The 19,493-nt window shown below is 43.5% G+C and overlaps 8 protein-coding genes across 8 annotated transcripts; 3 read left to right on the top strand and 5 right to left on the bottom strand.

Moving 5' to 3' along the window:
- Positions 1–132: 132 nt before the first annotated feature.
- On the top strand, positions 133–4,336 carry BBOV_II000820 (structural maintenance of chromosomes family protein). The gene has a single exon (XM_001609560.2). It carries the CDS (start codon positions 347–349, stop codon positions 4,268–4,270), a length of 3,924 nt encoding a protein of 1,307 aa, XP_001609610.1. The 5' UTR covers positions 133–346; the 3' UTR covers positions 4,271–4,336.
- A 174-nt stretch (positions 4,337–4,510) lies between these two features.
- On the top strand, positions 4,511–8,596 carry BBOV_II000810 (ATP-dependent DNA helicase RecQ family protein). Its single transcript, XM_001609559.2, has one exon. The coding sequence runs from the start codon at positions 4,605–4,607 to the stop codon at positions 8,580–8,582; it is 3,978 nt and encodes a 1,325-aa protein (XP_001609609.1). The 5' UTR covers positions 4,511–4,604; the 3' UTR covers positions 8,583–8,596.
- BBOV_II000805 (uncharacterized protein) lies at positions 8,570–9,181 on the bottom strand. The gene is made up of 5 exons (XM_051767390.1): positions 9,069–9,181; positions 8,982–9,033; positions 8,788–8,947; positions 8,700–8,754; positions 8,570–8,652 (listed from the first exon to the last, which is right to left on the bottom strand). Exons 1-5 carry the CDS (start codon positions 9,174–9,176, stop codon positions 8,575–8,577), a joined length of 453 nt encoding a protein of 150 aa, XP_051623801.1. The 5' UTR covers positions 9,177–9,181; the 3' UTR covers positions 8,570–8,574.
- On the bottom strand, positions 9,173–11,778 carry BBOV_II000800 (uncharacterized protein). The gene is made up of 9 exons (XM_051767808.1): positions 11,671–11,778; positions 11,527–11,632; positions 10,799–11,490; positions 10,153–10,765; positions 10,044–10,117; positions 9,832–10,008; positions 9,376–9,796; positions 9,240–9,340; positions 9,173–9,202 (listed from the first exon to the last, which is right to left on the bottom strand). The coding sequence occupies exons 1-9, from the start codon at positions 11,743–11,745 to the stop codon at positions 9,176–9,178; spliced, it is 2,286 nt and encodes a 761-aa protein (XP_051623098.1). The 5' UTR covers positions 11,746–11,778; the 3' UTR covers positions 9,173–9,175.
- Positions 11,779–11,933: 155 nt separating this feature from the next.
- Positions 11,934–12,761, bottom strand: BBOV_II000790 (uncharacterized protein). Its single transcript, XM_001609557.2, has one exon. The coding sequence runs from the start codon at positions 12,726–12,728 to the stop codon at positions 11,967–11,969; it is 762 nt and encodes a 253-aa protein (XP_001609607.1). The 5' UTR covers positions 12,729–12,761; the 3' UTR covers positions 11,934–11,966.
- A 211-nt stretch (positions 12,762–12,972) lies between these two features.
- BBOV_II000780 (dihydrofolate reductase/thymidilate synthase) lies at positions 12,973–15,236 on the bottom strand. The gene is made up of 4 exons (XM_001609556.2): positions 14,935–15,236; positions 14,800–14,894; positions 13,880–14,659; positions 12,973–13,840 (listed from the first exon to the last, which is right to left on the bottom strand). Exons 1-4 carry the CDS (start codon positions 15,207–15,209, stop codon positions 13,455–13,457), a joined length of 1,536 nt encoding a protein of 511 aa, XP_001609606.1. The 5' UTR covers positions 15,210–15,236; the 3' UTR covers positions 12,973–13,454.
- A 153-nt stretch (positions 15,237–15,389) lies between these two features.
- Positions 15,390–16,286, bottom strand: BBOV_II000770 (putative integral membrane protein). Its single transcript, XM_001609555.2, has 3 exons — positions 16,035–16,286; positions 15,575–15,846; positions 15,390–15,537 (listed from the first exon to the last, which is right to left on the bottom strand). The coding sequence occupies exons 1-3, from the start codon at positions 16,206–16,208 to the stop codon at positions 15,423–15,425; spliced, it is 561 nt and encodes a 186-aa protein (XP_001609605.2). The 5' UTR covers positions 16,209–16,286; the 3' UTR covers positions 15,390–15,422.
- Positions 16,287–16,598: 312 nt separating this feature from the next.
- Positions 16,599–19,140, top strand: BBOV_II000760 (protein kinase domain containing protein). Its single transcript, XM_001609554.2, has one exon. The coding sequence runs from the start codon at positions 16,646–16,648 to the stop codon at positions 19,091–19,093; it is 2,448 nt and encodes an 815-aa protein (XP_001609604.1). The 5' UTR covers positions 16,599–16,645; the 3' UTR covers positions 19,094–19,140.
- The last annotated feature ends 353 nt before the right edge of the window (positions 19,141–19,493 follow it).

Below are 19,493 nucleotides of genomic sequence, written 5' to 3'. Positions count from 1 at the left end.
TAATAAAACCGAGCAAATAATTGGAGTTAACACTACTGAATCCTTTACTATGTGTAGCCTTATATCCAACCTTTGTGGTTGTTTATAGCCACTATATTGCATTAACACGGGCACACACTATCAATAAATCGCAACCATGATTGTTTAGTGACTATGTGAAAGCTTATCGCATTAATATTTAGGTATTTGGATAGCACTTTCGTCTGGAATCTTTTTTCCTGGTGTCAGAATCTTGTCTATAAGGTGTGACCAGAGTTTGTTATATTCGTTGAAGTTAGCTTTCTAGAAATGACACTTTAGAGTAGTTATAGTCGCCTTCTGTTGCATGTTGCTGTGAATAGACAGGATGGGTAGCGATGGCTCGGCACGTTTCCGTGAGGGTGCTATAGACTCCATTACTGTGGAGAATTGGATGGCTTACACTGGTCCCGTTCGCTTGAAGGCGCTCCCTGGTGTGAATATTATAGCCGCTGCGAACGGTTGTGGGAAGAGTGCGATTGTCTGTGCCATTGCTTTAGGTCTTGGTTTTGATACGAATGTTCTATCTCGTGGCGACAACATCCGTTCGTTTATCAAGCGTGGTTTTAATCAATCCAAGATTGAGATTGGCTTAATTGATAGCTCCATGCCTTCTGGTATTCTCACTCTGACTCGTCTTATCACTGTCACTCATTCCAATACCTCCGATGGTACTTCTCAGGCGGACTCCACTGACTTGCCTGGCGATGGTGAGGAATTTGCGAATGCTGATCCTAAGTCAAGTAATTCTAGGCATACAGGTGGCGATGAGGACGAAGAATATGACGAGAGCACTCCCAGCAAGATGAAAACTAGGGGTAACAAACGCCGTAAAACGGACAAGGCGTTATCTATGGATATTCCTAGTACACCTGCCAGTTCATCAACTTCAGTTCGCAATGAGTGGAGTATAAATGGGAAATCTGTAACTTTTGAGATGGTTAAAAGCGTTCAGCGCCGATTGAACCTACAGGTTAACAACTTGCTTACTTTCCTTGCTCAGGCTAATGTTGGAAAGTTTGCTGCTTTATCTCCTCAACAACTATTTAGGTCAACATTGAATGCAATAGAGCCTTCTCTGTGTACTGATTTAGACACCATGACTGATATGGCCAAGGACTTGCGTTCACAGCGTTCTAAGATGCAGCTTTTGGTTGATGAATTGAATTCAACAACTGTTAAAATAGCTCAGCTTCGTGTGATCAGTGATGCTTTGAGTAAGATTAAGGATGCCACATTGTATGCCAATTTGGTAAAGCAGCGTTTATACAGGGTCAAGTTATCTAATTTGGAGCGTGGTTACAGGTCCACCAAGACTAGAATGAATTCCACATCTGAGGACTATCGTCGTCTAACTGACGAGAGGAGCATGTTGGATCAGAACATCAGGAAGGTTACACAGGAGAACGACCGTTTACTTAAACTATTTCGGAACAGGATATCTAAGGCCAAGGGTGTCAATGTATTGCATACTGTAAAGCCGGTTAAAACTAGTGACATGTCAGTAGTTCCTCTGGCAGATGACAATACGTTTGACAAGGTGTTTTATAAGTGTATGACTGCCATGCGTACATTTGCTGCCAACGTCCGACCGAAGCCTGGTATAATTAAGTCCAAGAACCCCAACAAGGACGTTTTGGAGCGTCGATTATCCGATGTCAACAAGGAGATTGAGTTATTGGAGATGCAGGTATCCGCTGAGAATGAGTTGACATCTGAGATTGCAGAGTGCCGTATGCAGGAGGAAGCTGCTCGATCACGACTTGCTGCGCTTCAAAGTCCGTCTATTCGTAGTTATGAGGATATTCAAGTTGAGAATTTATTGAAGCGCTTGAATGTTATCAAAAGGGATGGTTACCGTAGGTTTATGCGTTGGCGTCGCGAGCAATTGAATACAACTAGTCCTGGTTCTCAACCTGACGCCAACGATTCTGGTGATTCACCCAATACCAAACCTGTAAGAGACGCTGCTTCTCTTCCAAAGCTATTGGTTAGCGACATGAAGGTTCGTGGCAAATCCAACTGTTGCATCATTGAGGAGACTGCTAGTACTTACATGGAATCTCTTTTATTGACTGAAGACATGGACCCAAGTACTTACAACATAATTAAACGCTATAATTTGCCTTCATTGACGCCTCCCAAGGAACCTCCAGTTTTATGTCGTGTTACTGATCGTATGAAAGAGTTTGGTGTAAAGCTATTCTTGCACGAATTGGTTGAATGCCAGGATCCGGCTACCATGAATACCTTGGCTAGTGTAGCTCGTCTGGGCACATCATTTGTCGTTGATGAGGATATATTCTCTTTAAGGATGCGTGGCGAATCCACTGTTAAGTTACCTTTGGTTACTTTAGTGAAGGCTGAACCTAATGAGTTTGAACACGTAGATACTTCGGAACATCATTCTGGTATGGGTCCTACTAAATCTTCTGAGGTATTGGATATGTTGCTGGATGATAGGACTGTTGATTCACACGGCTCCCAATTGTCTGGCAATTCTACAGCACGATCAGGGGTCTCTGTGACTAAATGTGACACCCATAAGCCACTTGAACAAGGTTCCCAAAGTGTTGATTCAGGGGTGGGATCCACAGTGGCACCTGATTCCGCAAATCTCGATTTGTTTGTGGAACGAAAAGGTACTGCTAAAGATGAATGTGGCAGCCCTGTGGAATCGTTGACTATGGAGGAAGACTTCTTTAGATCGTTTTATCGATGCATGACTGATGAGATTTCCGAGCAATTGGGTCAGCGGGTGCATATATTACGTTATTACATCGGCAATAAGCGCCACATTTATAGGGAATTTCGGGGCTGCAGTGAGCTTTACAGTGACTACTGTGTTGAGATACCTACTGTACCCACTATTTTGCATGACTGCAGCAGCTTGATCACTGCTGATAACAGCACCAGTATTGATGCTGCTCAGGTTGAGTTGCAGGACATCACTAAGCGTTTAAGTGTTCTTGACGGTATGTTATTTGTTCGTCGACAGGACAACACTGCGGTATCTGGTCGTTTGTATGTACTGAATCGTGAGAAGAAATCTTTGTGTCGTACTTTGAATACCCTTGAAGGTGCATTAGGCCCCGGTGGCAACAAGCAACGCGGCGAGTTAGATAGTATGGAGCGTTCACAGCGGGATGAAATATCTGAATCGTTGGAAAAGCGTGCTGATTGTATAATGACATGGATTGAGAAGGCTCGTGTTCGGCGTGCTGCTGTTTCTGAAGCCCAGTCTTTGCATTCTGAATATTGCAAGGTACACGCGCGCAAGATTCGTCTGGAGGATTTGTCAAAGCTGACTGAAAACAGTTATGAGGAGATATCTACGGAGTACAAACGTTTAGAGGGTACCTTGGAGGAGCAGGAGATGAAGCTCAAGGGTTACCAGCGTGAGATTACTGAGCTCAATATATTGATCAAAGCTATTAGTGGAGAATTGGTTGAATCATCTGCTGATGGGGAGAATTCTGCTGACACCCGTGAACGTGAGGCTTTGCGTATTCGTCAGGAGAAGGCTAGCAAATTGGACCAGTTGACTGAGGCTGACCTTGAGCGCGAGTTACAGCTTGCCGAATTGGATGTCAAGCGTCTTGAGCGTGACGATTGTGAGGAGACTATAAATGCGAAGGAGATGCGCGATTCTATTATTCATGAAGAGCGGTTATCTACTGAGATAGCTCAGGCTGAGGCTGGTATATTAGAGCTTAATCGTTCTCGCACTGAAATGTTTTTGAATTGGCTTAGTCGTGTTAACGAGATTGTATCGCAAGTCGACTTTAATTTTGGTCGTTACATGTCGCGCATCGGTGAAGGTGCTGGTGGCCAGATTCGTTTGGATGCTACTATGGACAACATAAAGGACGCCAAGTTGACGGTGATGGTGAAGTTTCACCAAGATCGCGACCTATTACCTCTAAATGCTTCTTATCAATCTGGTGGTGAGCGCGGTGTGACCACTATGGTATACATTTTAGCCGTTCAGCATTTGACTACCAATGCATTTTTTGTGATTGATGAGATTAATCAGGGTCTTGATGCCAACTATGAGAAGCGTATAATGGGACTATTACTTGGTTGCTATGGCGATCAAAATACAGAGAGCGGTTCCCAGAGGACCAGAGAGCTTGCTCCTCCTCAATATTTCGTCATCACTCCTCAGTTGCTTCCTGGCATTGACCTTCGTAATGCTGCTTTGCATTTCCCCTTGAATGGGCCTGGCGTGATAAACGGCATGGTATTATGAAAGCGTTATATCTAATTTGGATTTTGTAATATAATCTTTATTAGACTTTTGCTTAGATACTGTTGTTTATTTCCGTGACACTTTCTTCTGTATTCAGTCACACATTTATGTCTAGTGTATTTATAAAACGCGTATTATTAATCTGTTAAACCTTTTTGTTGCTTTTGTGTTGCATATTTGGTTGTGATTTTACGTCATGTGTGTATGACTGTGTGCTTCAACAAGTATATTCCCATGGTTGTTATTTGCTGGCTGATGAGTATATCATATCCATTACCTTGGTGCATATATCGGATGTGTGCTTATCGGATTGGCGTTAGTATTTACTAGCAGGATGTCTTCCTGGCCGAAGCCTGAAGATTCTCCGATACTGATTGACTTGACGACGTCCAATGATGAGGCTGATGACCCGAGTACATCCAGCAAGCCATACATTGATGGCTTGCCTACTACTGACGCTAGTACGACCGTTAGCAATGCTGCTCAGGAGGATGTGAGCAAGCTGGTTCAAAGCAACTCAATTCCTCGTAAGCGTGTTGTAGAAGACAGTTTTTCTGTGAATGATGGGAATTACAGTACAATTGGCGCTGCATCAAAGCGCCTGAATGTGATTAGTCAGAAATCCGTGATTGATGATGATATGTTTAGCGTGTCTGCTACGGACATGCCAGTCCCTCCACTGGACAGCGTACCCAGTGATGCACTAGATGTCAATATTAAGAAAGATATTAATGAGCAATCTTCCGTGGTTAATGCTGAAAGCTCGCCCAAGCATGTTAGGGATTATTTGAAATCTTCATCTGTTAATGACCAGGATATAATGGGCGCATCTACATCAACAAGTCGTTTATCAGATTCCGTAGATTATTTATTAGCTTCTAGGGGTGTCAACAATTGCATGGACCAATCTATCGATGATGGCATGTCTTTGGATGGTTTGATAGAGCCTGGTGACATTGCTGTGAACCACACTCGCGACAGCGGCAGTGTTGACATGGACAAGGTCTGTGATATGGTTTCAGCTTGCAACCACATGTTAGCGCTGGATAGCTCTTTACAGCATGATCCCACTCCAAAGTCATCGATGTTAACACGATCTTCCAAGGGTGTCAATACAGATTTCGACCAAACTTGCAGGTGCAGCGATGAATATAAACCTTTTATTGTAGCTGAAGCTGTATCATTCTTTGCTGTGAAGCATTTAGTTTCGTTATTACGTGCAGTTGGTGAATGTTTATCCTCGCCTGCATCTGCTCATGACCGGTGGTCACATGTTGTGAATATTCAAAAGCGTGCTCAGATGTATGTTAATGAAGCTGTTAGGTCAAATTTTTATGGCGACGAGCTTGACCAGTATCGTATAAATTTACCCTTGGAATTGCCAAAGGGTCTATATAATGACCATTCATGTCAATCTGTTGTTGGACAGAAACTTTTTACGTCAGGTAGTCCTGGTGATGGCATCACTACCAAAAAGACATTTCCGGACGATCTTATACCAACTAAAATAGAAAAACAGCGTAACAATGGTATCGACAAGCTACTGAGCCAAGAACGACTTGCCCAGTCTTTGGATACCAATGGTACTAAACGTATGGCGCCTAAAAATGGCTATACTTTGGATCATTCACAGCGTCGCAAAATTAACTCCCAGTCCAAGTACAATAGCCGTTTCACGGGCGGATCATCACCTGGTGGTAGTGAGGGCTGTGATTCATTGTGCACTGAGACTCTGCCAAGTCAGACAATGGATTCTATGGCGGACAGCTCTGATACTCAGGGCGACGGTGACATATCGCATTTATCAGATCCACTATCTGATTCCCGTATGGCTTACATGGTTCGTGTAAATAGTCATGAGGTAGCTGGCCTTGACTTACGTGTCCCCCGTTGTGTTTTATCGGAGAACAGTGATTTATTTGGGGATTCGTTCAAGTTTAGTGCTCGTGTTGAAGAGATTAACCGTACAGTCTTTGGTTACACTTCTTTCCGAGGTGTACAGTTGGCTGCAATAAATGCCATACTGCTAAATCGTGACTGTTTTGTGATGATGGCTACTGGTGGAGGTAAGAGTCATTGTTATCAATTACCTTCTATGCTTTTATGTGGCGTTGTGGTTGTATTTTCTCCTTTGATATCGCTGATGGAGGACCAGATGCGTATACTGCGATCCTATGGCATTGATGCTGAGACGGTGACTGCTAACACTTCTTCTGGTGAATTACGTGATATATTTGAGTATTACTTGAGTGCTGACCATAATTTTGAGAGCGGTGCTATACTGTTTATTACTCCGGAGAAATTCGACAAGTCCATTACCTTAGTGCGTTTACTTGGTGAGCTCCACGACGCAGGCCGTCTAAAGTTGTTTGTGATTGACGAGGCTCACTGCGTATCTCAATGGGGACTAGCTTTCCGGAAGGACTACCGTAAGCTGTGTAACTTGAAGGGTAAATTCCCCGATGTACCTATTTTGGCCATGACTGCTACCGCTACTCCTCAGGTTGCTTCTGACATAATTGATGTGCTTCGCATTCCATCTTGTGTACGTTTACGTACTACTATAAACCGTCCTAATTTGTGGATTGAGTGCCGTGAGAAGACTTCCAGTTACTTGAAGGAGATGGTTGAAATCTTAAAATCCACTACTGGTTGTGGCATTGTCTACACCCTTACTGTTGGCGACAGCGAGAAGGTATCCCAAGCACTGGAGTCTGCTGGTATATCTGTTGGCATATACAACGCCAAACTCAATTTGGACTCTCGTCGTTACATTCAACAGCAGTGGACTAGTGGTGCAGTACGTGTAATGGTGGCTACCATTGCATTTGGCATGGGTATAGACAAGCCTGACGTTCGTTTTGTATTCCACACTTCAGCTCCCGTTACCATTTTGGGTTACTATCAGGAGATTGGTCGTGCAGGTCGTGATGGCAAGTTTTCTACAACTATTTTATGGTACAATTTACGTGACTTTGAGCGTCACAAGAACTTGGGCCACAGCAGCTCTGTGTCTGAAGCCGCTTCTGGTGAGCATATTTCCAGTAATCTGACGTTATCTAACATGCGTGAATTCTGTCAGAACAAGTCAACTTGCAGGCGTCTACTATTATTCCGTGCTTTTGGTGAGGATCCCAGTGGTGTCCTGGATACTAATTGTGGCGGTTGTGACAATTGCTGTTCTAACATGTTGACTGAGCATGTTGACGTTGGTGACGATGCCCGCATTATTGTATCCTTTGTAGAGGAGGCTATGCGCCACCGCAAGAAGAGCGTATTAACTATGAATATTCTTTGCGACGCCTTGCGTGGGTCCAACAAATCGACCATAATCAAGTATCGCCTTAACGAGAATCCCTATCACGGTGTTTTGAAGCATGCCAAAGCGCAGCAGATATGCCACATCATCCAGGAGATGGTCAACCTTCGCATTTTACGTGAGTGTCGTCGTAAATGCATGAGTTTCGGTCGCACGGTGTTTGTCCTGGGTCCGAATGCCCAGAAGTTAAAGTGTGGCAACCTTGACATCAGTGTAGTGTGTTACAAACGTAGTGACGACAATCCCGTTGAAGAATCGGACCAAACCTATACACTGCACGAATTGCTACAGAGCGTTGATATGCCCGATGATACGCTTAACATTGAGAATTCTTCTGACGTTGATGGATCAAGGAGCTCTGATGAATACCTATCTGTGGGCTCCAGTGAACCCGAGGGAGCATCGGACGATGATAAAGCGGTGGCGGACCAGGGCGTCGAGACCGATCAAAGCAGTACCAAAGAACGCAGTCATCTGCTGACCAGTGGCAACCGCGTTTTGAACTTCAGTGGGAATCACTATACTACTTTACAGGACACTCCAGAACGGTTACAGAAAAAAATCTGCACTGCCACGACTAAAATACTTTCACGTTACAACAAGGCACTCGAGGAGAGAAACAATGAAAAGAAATCAGACGCCGGATCACATGGCAGCTCAGGCAGTGTCAAGATAACGAATGACTACCACGATCCGCAAGGTTACGATTTGGATATAAGCTTTCTTCCAGACGATCTATTTGGGTCATACCCAAGTACATATGAGCACGGTTTATCTACAAAGCCTGCTAAGGTCACAAAAGAGTCGGGGGCATCCAGTACCAACGTGGGTTCTTGTTCTACATCTACCAAAAATACGTGGAACGAAGGCTCCATTAGGTCTCGGGGTATGATAATGTCTGCCAAGGACGTTGATGATACCGATATCAAGGCGGCACTTCACAACAACATTCGCAGGAAATTGCCACAGAATCTCGTGCAATCACTTAGTTGACTAGTACCTTGGCACGTGAAAGGGGGTATACGGTACCTAGTACGCATCCCTGCAGCAGTCCCATTGGTATCTGGAGAGCGATTAAATGTGATATGGCTACGTTATATCACAACTTACAGCGCCAAAAGTGTGACTATCGGGTTCGTCCGAGCGCGGGTTGTCATTCTCTATCCTATATACATTAGTCATCATGTTGTGTACCTACCAGCAATGGCCACATGGAACACGTTCACGTAGCTGGTTAATGTCTTCACTTACATTGACTTCTAGTAGCCTTCCAAAAGCATCTGCCCCTGTGACTGGATGCTTGTATAGCACGATGTCGTTGCGATAATATCGGTTAGCGCGTATGATCACGGCCAGGTCTGTGACTTATTGCCTATGCACAGTATAGCCAACCTCGTGTCTTATCTAGTGCGAACAGTACTGGTGACATGGAGTCATTATTGACCTATTTGTTATATGCGTTAATATATCAGTGCCTACCCATCGCAACGTCACTATGTTATCAGACACTGCCACTGCTGCGACCGTCGCTACTGATGTGTTGAGAACTAAGCGTCTAAAGTTGTTATACATTGAGCTGTGTGACATTATAAGTGCGTTTGCTGCAACAGGTCCTGTGAAAAGTTGTTTTCGAACGGTCTACACACTTACACTCAGCACGTGGTAGCTCACAGCACCCTTGTAAGCCCACGGAATGGACGTTACACGGATTTCGTCAGGCGCTGGGCAGTCTTCGAATATACCAGCTTCTTCTGTTAACAGTTATAGTTCAATGCGTCGAACTTACTGCAGAGGTCAAGGAAGGTTGTCCTAAGGTCATCGGCAATTTCAGCACGAAGGTTAGTTATCAGCTCCACTGCTGTAATAATACGCGGGCTTCCATTGTTGTGGCGTATTTGTACAGTTTCCACGCGTACTACAGGTTCAGTGAGGTCGTAGCGGCTGCATATAGCCTGTTGTATCTCCCTGCTGGTACATAGCAGTTCAAAGTAGGGGTAATCAATTTCCTTTGGCAGCGTATGATCAACTTTGTAAGCCCAGTAGAAGTGCTTGGCGTCCAGTGCCTCTAAATAGAAACCGATGTCGTCCATACCGATGTACGTGCCGTCATCTAACAGCGAGTCACTAAATTCCCTAGGAAGCACCATGTACTTCCGATCACCACTGTGGCAAACAAAGTAACCCGGTTCTCCAGGGTCGCATGGCACCTGCTCAAGTATATTTCGCTAACATAGATACGTACCAAAAAGTTGGGATCCATTTTATCAATTGACTTAACAACGCGCAAATCATGTTCTTCCGATACTGCGTTGCCGACATATATACCGGGTGTACGGCTACCATTAGAGACGTTTGACAAACCTAGGTTATAAAGCGCCATCAAGCGCTTCTGTTCAACACAAGGCGGTATCAACGTTATCTGGGTGATGTAAAAAAGCCACGCAAAGCACTTACCGTGGGTGAAATTTCAGTACACCCATAGCGAACGGCGGGCGTCTTGCCACCAGTTAAACGGGCAAACAGCCGGCCTGATATATAATATCACGGATACCATCACACTTACACAGCGCATAGTTGGCATGGGTACCTGATAAGAGGAAAACCACATTCTTATCACATAGGACGTTCCGCAGTTCGGTAAGCTTCAGGTGTAGCTTAGGGATGTGGACACTTGTCATACGATTGGTATCCGGTATTACAGTACGAGGTGCACTGGAACTACGTTGGGCAGCTGAACCCTCCTTGGCAGATGTCGAAGCAGTTTGCCCTGTGCGTACTGTGGACCTGGCACTATCCGATTTGTTACTAGAGTTCCCCCAAATATACTTTGCAATACGCCCTATTCCTGCTTTGGCAGCTCCAATGGTACTCAACCGTGATGGTACAGACGATGGGCATTCTCCAGATTCGCCTGATATGGGCATATTGGCACTTTGTTTCTTAGACGGTGACTCTGACCTTGGAGTTTGACGCACCTCGGCAGCTGCAGTTTCCTCAGACCCAGCTGGTCGTATGTGCCCCTCTGAAGTGCCAGCAGCTTCTGTGGTACTCGGGGTTTGCGTAGGTCGAGGTGATAAAGATAGTATAGGTGAATTTAGCAACATCTGGCACTCATGGGCTACCTCGTCAAGGGTCAACAAAGCTTCGAGTTGACGTGGGAATAGGAACGATAGAATCTGTGAGATATACAATTCGATACCTAGACCTACCTTGTAGTTCTTATCAAGCTGGGTGAAAACGTTCTTAGCATGCTCGTTAGACTCCCATAGGATCTTCCAATAAGTGGACATGTACCGCTGCAAAAAGTAAATGTGCACATTGCCACGGCTAAGGCAATAGTAGAGCACAATGCTGGAAAAAAAGTCATAAGTTGGGTTAGTCATGAACACCACCAACACGTCATCAGAACTCCAAGCGTTCATAGCCTCCAAAGCACGAAAGTGCTGCGCCATCTCTCCGTAAGTAACCTTACGCGCACGCGGTCGACCTGATACACCACCGTTGGTGAATGTGATCATCATAACAGAATCCAGCGATATCGATCCCACGTGCTTGGATTGGTCGCTTAACATTTCCTGGATACGATAGTCCGAACGTTCCTTTCCCATGGAATCGACTAGCGACAGGTAGTTATTCAACGAAAGTCCCTTGCGGTATATCGATTCAGCGTAGACATCAGATAGCCGTAGATACTTCACGTCAGCCACCATGCTTTCAGTATCAATCTCGTCGTCGACAATCACCAAACGGCAATTAGAAACACGAATCTTGTATCGTAGGGTTTCATCGGTCTCACCGTGCCAGTTGGTATGCAATAGCGTGTAACCGTATATTAGGCAGGCCACTATTATGTAGAAGTCATGGATCTTAGAATGCTTAAGGTGAGCACAGATGACCATGCCTAGGGCCGTTTATTAACTATGAAAAGGGGACATACCTTTGGTTTCTTCATTTTGAAATATGTATTCAATGCGACGGTTAAGTGTAGCAGCGCCATAAAGAATGCTTAGACGACTCAGTCTAATCTCGTCAATACGATGCTTCTGCAAAGAATGTCAAAGAACACAACCAAACAAAGTACCTCCGTAGCACGGTAATACTTCATGAAGTTGTCCTGAAGGTTCTGAAAATGGAACCAGGTTACACGATCCAACATCTTGGCGGCATTCCCGAAGAACGGGTGCCAAAGCAACCGTCAAAATGGTATTATCAAGTAGACGAACGTCACATATATTTACACAATATGGCCGCGATTATATGTTAGGTCACACCCATACTATATGGCGCTAACGCGACAGACCATACACACCACTCTAATGTTGGCCATTAGCCATAAATAGTAAAAGCTATCATACACATCCTTGTTATACTATACATTTAAGCACTGTTCAAGGCTGCTTGGAGCAATGCCTTATTACGCAACTTAGCACGAATCATACGCTTGGTACTGGGTTTCTGAACCACCCGAGGGGCAGGAACAGCACGGTTCAACATCTCCTCAATGGATTCAAGCTCGTTCTTCAACCCTGAAACGTTACCAAGAGCAACTCCATGCTGATCTTCCTGATGGAAGGATTCCACTAGGCGCTTAGCCTCGTTAGCGAAGTCATACTTACGACGCCACATCTGTTTTGTAGCCTCACGCTTACGTTTACCTCGTGACTGCGGCTTGATCACCTTGGTATCCACTGTAGTACCTAGCGGCTTAGATTTGCCAGTGGCAACCTTAGGTTTAGTACTTATGGCCTCCTTAGCCAAATCCAGACTAGATCCAGAGGTAGCACTTGCGATGGGCTTATCAGAACTGGGAGGCGCCACCGAGGTAGCTGCCCTGCCTTTAACCTTCGGTGCAATGACATTCTTTTTGAATTCAGTGGTTGCAGCAGACTTCTTTGCGATAGTAGATCCCTTGCAGCTGACCTTGGTTAGTGATTTAACACGGGCCCTCTCAACAGCACGTTGTCTTAGTTCCGTATCGTCTATACTAGGCAGATTACTGAAGTCGACCATAGGCTGTGGTAGCCGGTGAGTAGCGATGGACTCCACAGAAGGCGCGGATGAAGGCTCTGATTTGCGAACATCACGATCCGACCCATCCTTCAATAAAATTTTCTTTACTATACGAGTTAATTTTGCCATATGTATCAAACAATGCCAATTAAAGGCATATGATCACTAGGAACCACACATTACATGGATTCTAGGGTGTAACTCGACATGACTACACATTTATGTGACTGTGGATTTACTAAAAAACACAACCATAGCGTCTGCCAGATCTAAAAAAGACTGCGTGTGATATTATTTCTATTCAAGGTTCCTGTTTAAAAAGAGCTTGTTGCCTAAGTTACTTACGCAATTGAGAAAAAGTTGCTAACTTAGAATCTAGAGCATATTTCCCATCGATGTGTTAGATATATAAATCGTGTATAGTGTTACAACCATGCCATTTGAGTGGTTGCTTTCGGATGTAAAAGAATGCCATTGCGTTTTCATAGTTCGCTACCCGGCTTCAATAGTGAATGTGACTTTAATTAACGGTTGCACGCGTGAATTCATACGGGAATACCGTTTTCCCTAGATAAACATCCCGCAAACTACGCTATATCATATAGAGGTGCTGTCTTATCCAGTCCGTATCATAGCAAATCTGCATATATCTCGACGTTCATCCCAGGACATAGATTAGATATATCCACATACGTAAATCCTAGGGATTTGTAGTATTATACCCATAGCCATTACGTCAGACGGTGCTAACCTGCCATGCCTAGGTCCACAATAACAACTGCACTACGCAATGGTTGTGTATGGAAATGGTACTGTTTCTACCAAAATAAGATTCTATTTACCAAACGGTTGTGATCATGCGGACATGGCCATGGGTATGGGAGGATGCGAGACGTAATCCTCAACTACAATGTCGTCAATAGTAAAGTCCTCGATATTCCTAATATCAGGGTTCAAACGCAAACGGGGAAATGGATGAGGAATGCGAGCAATCTGAGTAGTAACGGCGTCCACGTGGTCAACATAAATGTGGGCGTCTGCCAAATTATGGACAAACTCCCCTAAACCTAAACCGCAAACCTGAGCCACCATAGCAGTAAGTATACTATAAGAAGCAATGTTGAAAGGTACACCCAAACCAAGGTCACAGGAACGCTGATGCATCATACAAGAAAGCTTGTTGTCACTGACATAAAATTGGAAGAAACAATGACAAGGAGGCAAAGCCATCTTCTTTAGGTCTGCAAACATAATAGTAAAAATGGACTAAATAAACCCACCCGAAACATTCCAAGAGCATACAATCAGCCTACGGTCGTTTGGGTTCGTTTTAATGCGGTTAATTATCTCAGCAAGCTGATCAATACCCTTACCAGTGTAATCAGCGTGCATATCCAAGTACTCAGCACCAAAATGACGCCATTGGAAACCATATATAGGACCTAAATCATGCTCTTCACGATCTGTAAAACCATTCTTATCAAGGAAATCACGACGACCGTTAAGCTCCCAAATGCGCACATTCTTAGCCAGTAGGTCGTTGCCGTTGGTACTACCCTTAATAAACCAGAGCAGTTCCTCAATTATGCTGCGCAATGCTACCTTCTTGGTAGTCAATAACGGGAATGAACGTGAAAGGTCAAATCGCATCTGATAGCCAAACTTAGAGTAGGCATCAGTACCGGTACGGTTGGGCTTCAATACACCATGACTTAGCACATCTGCCAATATGTCAAGGTATTGGAACTCTTCATGGTTGCGTATCCTGACGCCAGGACAAGCAACGTACTTTGGTTTGGGAACGCTAATGTCAGTCCCTGTCATCAATAATTGATCAAAAGGAGGATCGGGGAAAACAGTCTTGCAATCCTTACGCTCGTAAATAACAAAATCATAACTGACAAAGTCAGTGGAAAACGTAGGACTAATGGCGGTTATCTCAAAAGTATCCGGAATATCAGGGAAGTAGGTGTCACCAGGATACTCCTTGTTGAGACGAGTCAAATAAATCTTATCACACAAACCATTGTCAAGCACCTCCTTGTAAAGAAAAGAACCGCCTGAGATTGTTATAACACACAAGACAATGCGAAACTATATAGAGTGGAACCAATACCATAAGCCATGATAGATGAACCCGGGTAATCATGGAACGGCTACGACGCACCAGTAATGAAATACCAACACAACACACACTCACCTAAGATAAAAATCTTGTTATGAGGGACATTTGCACGCAAATCACGAATGGCAGTAGAAAGGTCCTCGTACACCAAACAACCAGGAACTTCCTTGCTGTAGATACATTAAAACAACACATATAGTTAACACCTACACAGTACGAGACAGTATCACGTTTATACGGTTTTTAAGAGGGAGCGAAGCTTTAGGGATACTTTCATAAGTCTTCCTACCGAAAATCACAACATTCTGTATATCTGGGTTCTTAGACAACACCTCAGGTGGAATGTAAGTTGTGCCATTACGCAAAAAACGAAAATCATGCGTAATATGCGGCCAGGGAATTTGGTTTTTATGGCCAATTACCTTATTCAAGGCAACGGCTACGAAAATCGTAAGATCTCCACACCCTTCGTATGAATTAGACATTGTTAATCATGTATCCACTTGACATAATATAACCTGGTCTCATTGATGTGACCCAACAAAGGATTCCACGAAACACACCGTGTTGCATATGATATACAGCGATAGAATGCAGACATGATATAAAATATGTTGACATTTTATAATAAATGTTTGAATGTGTAATCGAATAGCATGCCAACTGACATGGGTCAAATGCCAAAAAACGATACACACCTATACAGCGTCACCGACGACGTCAGCTGTCTCGCCAGTCTCAATGTAATGCTCCTTCTCCTCTTCGTACTCGCGCAACGCCTTGTCAACACGGTCTTTCTCAGCAACTTTTCGACTACACAGAAATAAGAGAGCAATAAGAGACAACCTACATATAGTTGTAGACCACAGTGGCCAAAAAGTACAAGGCAAATATAACTATAGCACCAATAAGACTCTTCTTTGGCTGGAGCTGTGCATACTCAGGGTACTTGGTAAAGTCAACGGAGGCGCGTCCTCGCATAATGTCCTCAGTAGTCACAGAAGGCGAGTCATCCTCTTTGGGAGATGCCTTGACTTCCTTAACAGACACGGGGGGAGTAACAGTTGCAACAAACTTCATTGACGAACCGCCGCCAGAAAGTGGGTTCTTTTCAACCGATCCCTGAATAACGATGTAAATGAGCAGTATTACATAGATAATAGCCATACCATCAACATAAATAAATAGTTGAGCAACACCTAAAAACCAAACACTACCTAAACATGTAACATAAAAACGCCAATAAAGTGCTGTTTAGGCGCATTTAAGACAATTGGGATTATTAGACAACTCTGCATCAATCAACCAACCTTCTGCAGCATGACGCCATTAGAAAAACTTTGAAACCTGTGGCGATGCTTGCGATGTGGATTATGTGCGGCAAAAGCCATAGACAGTAATAGGAACGCAGTTCCGGTGATGAATCTACGTAGTACCTCCATGTCAAGACAGAAGATAAGGATTCCAATAAAACAAAGGGTCATACAAAACCCATCAGAACGAAATAACCCTAATAACGTTTAATTTAATAAAATGGAACAAGTGTTGATACCAAAGAAATGCTAGGATTCTACTCATATTGGTGACCTTGGCAACACCTTGCATCGGTATATCCGCCCAAGGTGTGTAGCAAAATGTGGAGCTAGTATTAAAAATCTAAATCTAGGCGAGCATTGTATATTATCTTATACTGATATCTATCATACAAATGAGCAATTAGACACTTAACTATACACATAAGCATCGCCATGTTTAGACACACCTCGAATTACCATGCTGTAGCATAAAGTATCATTTGAAGCACATAATAATGCCTGGAGCGTAGACACCAAGTTCATGCTGCGATGTATAATATCACATGTGATATTATCTAACCCCGATATTTGAATGAAGATAGATACCAATTAGACAAGGGGAAAACATGACGGATAAAAGTGAATATGACGAAGCAGTGGAGGCTTTCAAGACTCTAGTAGCCATTAAAAAACAAATTATAAGTGCGTTGCAGAACGAATGGGATTATTCTATAAGGGAGTGTAGGAATATTTCTGATTTTTGCCACTATGACATGTCCAATAATGCCGAAGCAAGGGAAAGCGTTGATGATTCCATACAGTCAGATGGGCAACAAACGGGACAGGAAGGTAGACAAATAAGCTTAGATAGCAACTGTAACGCGGATTTTAGCCTCCCACTGCTTAAGTGGCAATCATCGGAACAACAGGAACTAGAAAGAAATTGGAATTCTCAACTCAAAAAGTCAATTGAGTGCCTGAGAAAAGATGTATCAAATTCTTCAAAATCAAGCCCAGTCTCCATGACTGAGGTGGAGGCTATATACCAGTCTATTGAACAACTGAAAAACGCATATTTCCAGGTGGTTGAAGAACGAGATAAAAACAATAAACTATGGCTCAGACTTAAGATGTACAGCCATAATAGAAGAGAAACAATAGAAAAGGTGTGCAAACCATATGGGAGCATCAAACAAGTAGTGGATGAAATGCAACGCAAAGGGAAACCTAAGGAACAAAGCGCACAACGTACCGTTAAAATAGTGGACAGAGTTGATACATATGATGTCGAGACTAACAGATATGTAGAACGTGCCGTGACAGAACATAGCAAAGCCAGGAAACCGGAGGATAATGGAAGAGCATTTAACTCCCAGCCGGATGCTACAATGATGGCCAATGGACCAAACCTAGAAGAATTTGTAAACCAAACGAATAATATGGAGGATTTCTATAACGCAGCAATGCGTATTTACTCGCACTACGGGGAAGGACGAATGACACTTAAAATATTCAGTAATCTAGTGGACTACCTCATTAGTTCATTGGGTATACCGAGCATAGACAAAGCATTGTTTAAGAAGATATTTGATATATACGGCATCGCAGCAGGAACATTGATCACTAAGGAAGTGTTTGTAATGATGTACTGGGAAATGGCACACGTAATACGCAAGGCAATTGAAGTCATGCATAGCCTAAATGGTAATATGATGAAACCACAAATGGACACACGACCACCAGATGATCCTAAAACATTTGTATGTATCACGGACTACTTTGAATTCAAGAAAAAGCTTTATAGTGGTACATCTTGCACCAAGTTCCTGGCTACTGACTTGAATACGGGTGAATTGAGAGTAGTGGACATATTACATAAATCGGGGAAAATACCACCATATGAACAACTGGCACCCGAAGTAGCCAGGCTGGCAAAGTTGCAAAGGCAGAACTTGGCACTGTATCTCAATACCTACCATGACCTCAACAATATATACATCATTTCGGAATTCTGCTCAGGAGGCTCGCTGCTCCACAATATCAGCATTAGGCATGAAAATAGCTATACCATGGAGTTTGTACACGTGGTAGTGGCACAACTAATCGAGGCAGTGCTCTATCTGCACTGCAACAATATAGTGCATGGCTCATTGACTATAGATAAGGTGATGCTACAGGAAAATGACTATAACCACGTCAAACTGAGAGATGCTGGATTGGGAGGATTAATAGATGTAGATATGCGAGGGTCGAAACTTACTGTAATATGTATAGCTCCAGAAGCTAAAGAGGGAAGAGTTACACTCAAAAGCGATATTTGGTCAATTGGAGTAATATTGGCATTCCTGGTAACAGGAGTGGCACCAGTAGAAGGAGGCACGCACCAAGACTACATTACAGCAGTTAATACACACCTGAAGAATGGAAATGTATTCAAGTATGACGAAAACTTGAGAGATATAGTAACCAAAATGATAAGTATCAACCCAAGCGACAGACCAGATGCATTCCAGCTAATTACACACCCCTGGTATACACATTCAGGGTATGCAGGACATCCACCCGGATATTTCAAAGCAATGGTACAACCGATAAGACGCCTAATCGCCATCAAACAGACACATGTAGACATCATACGTGTACTGGAGGCACAAAACGCACTCTACGTAAACAACGTACCCAAGCTTTTAGACACTATACGGATGGTTAAAAAAATGAAAAATGATACAATAAGCGGGAAAGACTTTACAAGAATAATGCTGATGCAAGGACTGGAAACGCAAATAGTAGATAACATACTGATGCTCATACTTTACGGACGCGATGAATTGTCAATAGAAACGTTTGAAAATGCATTAATACGTTGGAAATATGGTGTAATAGCACTGGCGTGGTCAGAGTTCCACAGAATTGCGCAAGAAGATGGAAGATCCATGAAAGCAGTGGACTTCGCAAGATTCCTAACAGGAACACGTAGCCAATTGCTGCCAAGGGAAGAAGTACCACGTGTGTGCAAAAATATTGCAGTAGACCAGCATATTATGTGGACGGATTTCATTCATTACCTCGGATGATACCCTAGTCGGGTGGGTGACGCGTGGAATATATCCAGAGGATGCCTATACACGAATAACTCACTTATTGTCCTATAAATTACACACCCATAATAGTATTATGTAAATATACGCTTAGTTACATAGGTTAGCAAACTCAATAGGGGCATCTGGATTCCGCCGATGCAACATACTGGTAGCCTAGCATCCACTATACTTTCGAATAACCCCTCAAACACAGGTGGCGTATTTTACACAACACTGGAGAAGGTTTGACAATGTGTTATGGATCAAACTAAATTTTAATTTGCCCAGTGCTATAACAATCACTTCGAATATACCGACGAGATAGTATGGAAATGATACCCGCTGTATTATTATATCCCCTAGTATCGGACACATTAAAGAAAATCTAATTGCG

Source organism: Babesia bovis, chromosome 2, assembly GCF_000165395.2.
Source record: "Babesia bovis T2Bo chromosome 2, whole genome shotgun sequence".
NCBI lineage: Eukaryota > Apicomplexa > Aconoidasida > Piroplasmida > Babesiidae > Babesia > Babesia bovis.
Note: the sequence above shows the minus strand (reverse complement) of the source record. Positions and strands in the feature narration are given on the sequence as shown.

Bases quoted from the DNA above. Each gene is read 5' to 3' on its own strand.
- BBOV_II000820 (XM_001609560.2), top strand. From the start codon at position 347: ATGGGTAGCGATGGCTCGGCACGTTTCCGTGAGGGTGCTATAGACTCC.
- BBOV_II000810 (XM_001609559.2), top strand. From the start codon at position 4,605: ATGTCTTCCTGGCCGAAGCCTGAAGATTCTCCGATACTGATTGACTTG.
- BBOV_II000805 (XM_051767390.1), bottom strand. From the start codon at position 9,176: ATGTCACACAGCTCAATGTATAACAACTTTAGACGCTTAGTTCTCAAC. The intron at 9,034-9,068 runs GTAGGCACTGAT...TATAACAAATAG, and splicing joins ACATAGTGACGTTGCGATGG to GTCAATAATGACTCCATGTC. The intron at 8,948-8,981 runs GTTGGCTATACT...AATAAGTCACAG, and splicing joins CGCACTAGATAAGACACGAG to ACCTGGCCGTGATCATACGC.
- BBOV_II000800 (XM_051767808.1), bottom strand. From the start codon at position 11,745: ATGTTGGATCGTGTAACCTGGTTCCATTTTCAGAACCTTCAGGACAAC. The intron at 11,491-11,526 runs GTATGTCCCCTT...AAACGGCCCTAG, and splicing joins TCAAAATGAAGAAACCAAAG to GCATGGTCATCTGTGCTCAC. The intron at 9,203-9,239 runs GTAAGTGTGTAG...AACTTTTCACAG, and splicing joins TGAGCTACCACGTGCTGAGT to GACCTGTTGCAGCAAACGCA.
- BBOV_II000790 (XM_001609557.2), bottom strand. From the start codon at position 12,728: ATGGCAAAATTAACTCGTATAGTAAAGAAAATTTTATTGAAGGATGGG.
- BBOV_II000780 (XM_001609556.2), bottom strand. From the start codon at position 15,209: ATGTCTAATTCATACGAAGGGTGTGGAGATCTTACGATTTTCGTAGCC. The intron at 14,895-14,934 runs GTAGGTGTTAAC...ATGTATCTACAG, and splicing joins GTGATACTGTCTCGTACTGT to CAAGGAAGTTCCTGGTTGTT. The intron at 13,841-13,879 runs GTGGGTTTATTT...TTATGTTTGCAG, and splicing joins ATGCTCTTGGAATGTTTCGG to ACCTAAAGAAGATGGCTTTG.
- BBOV_II000770 (XM_001609555.2), bottom strand. From the start codon at position 16,208: ATGACCCTTTGTTTTATTGGAATCCTTATCTTCTGTCTTGACATGGAG. The intron at 15,847-16,034 runs GTTGGTTGATTG...ATCGTTATTCAG, and splicing joins ATGGCGTCATGCTGCAGAAG to GGATCGGTTGAAAAGAACCC. The intron at 15,538-15,574 runs GTAGGTTGTCTC...ATTTCTGTGTAG, and splicing joins ACTGTGGTCTACAACTATAT to TCGAAAAGTTGCTGAGAAAG.
- BBOV_II000760 (XM_001609554.2), top strand. From the start codon at position 16,646: ATGACGGATAAAAGTGAATATGACGAAGCAGTGGAGGCTTTCAAGACT.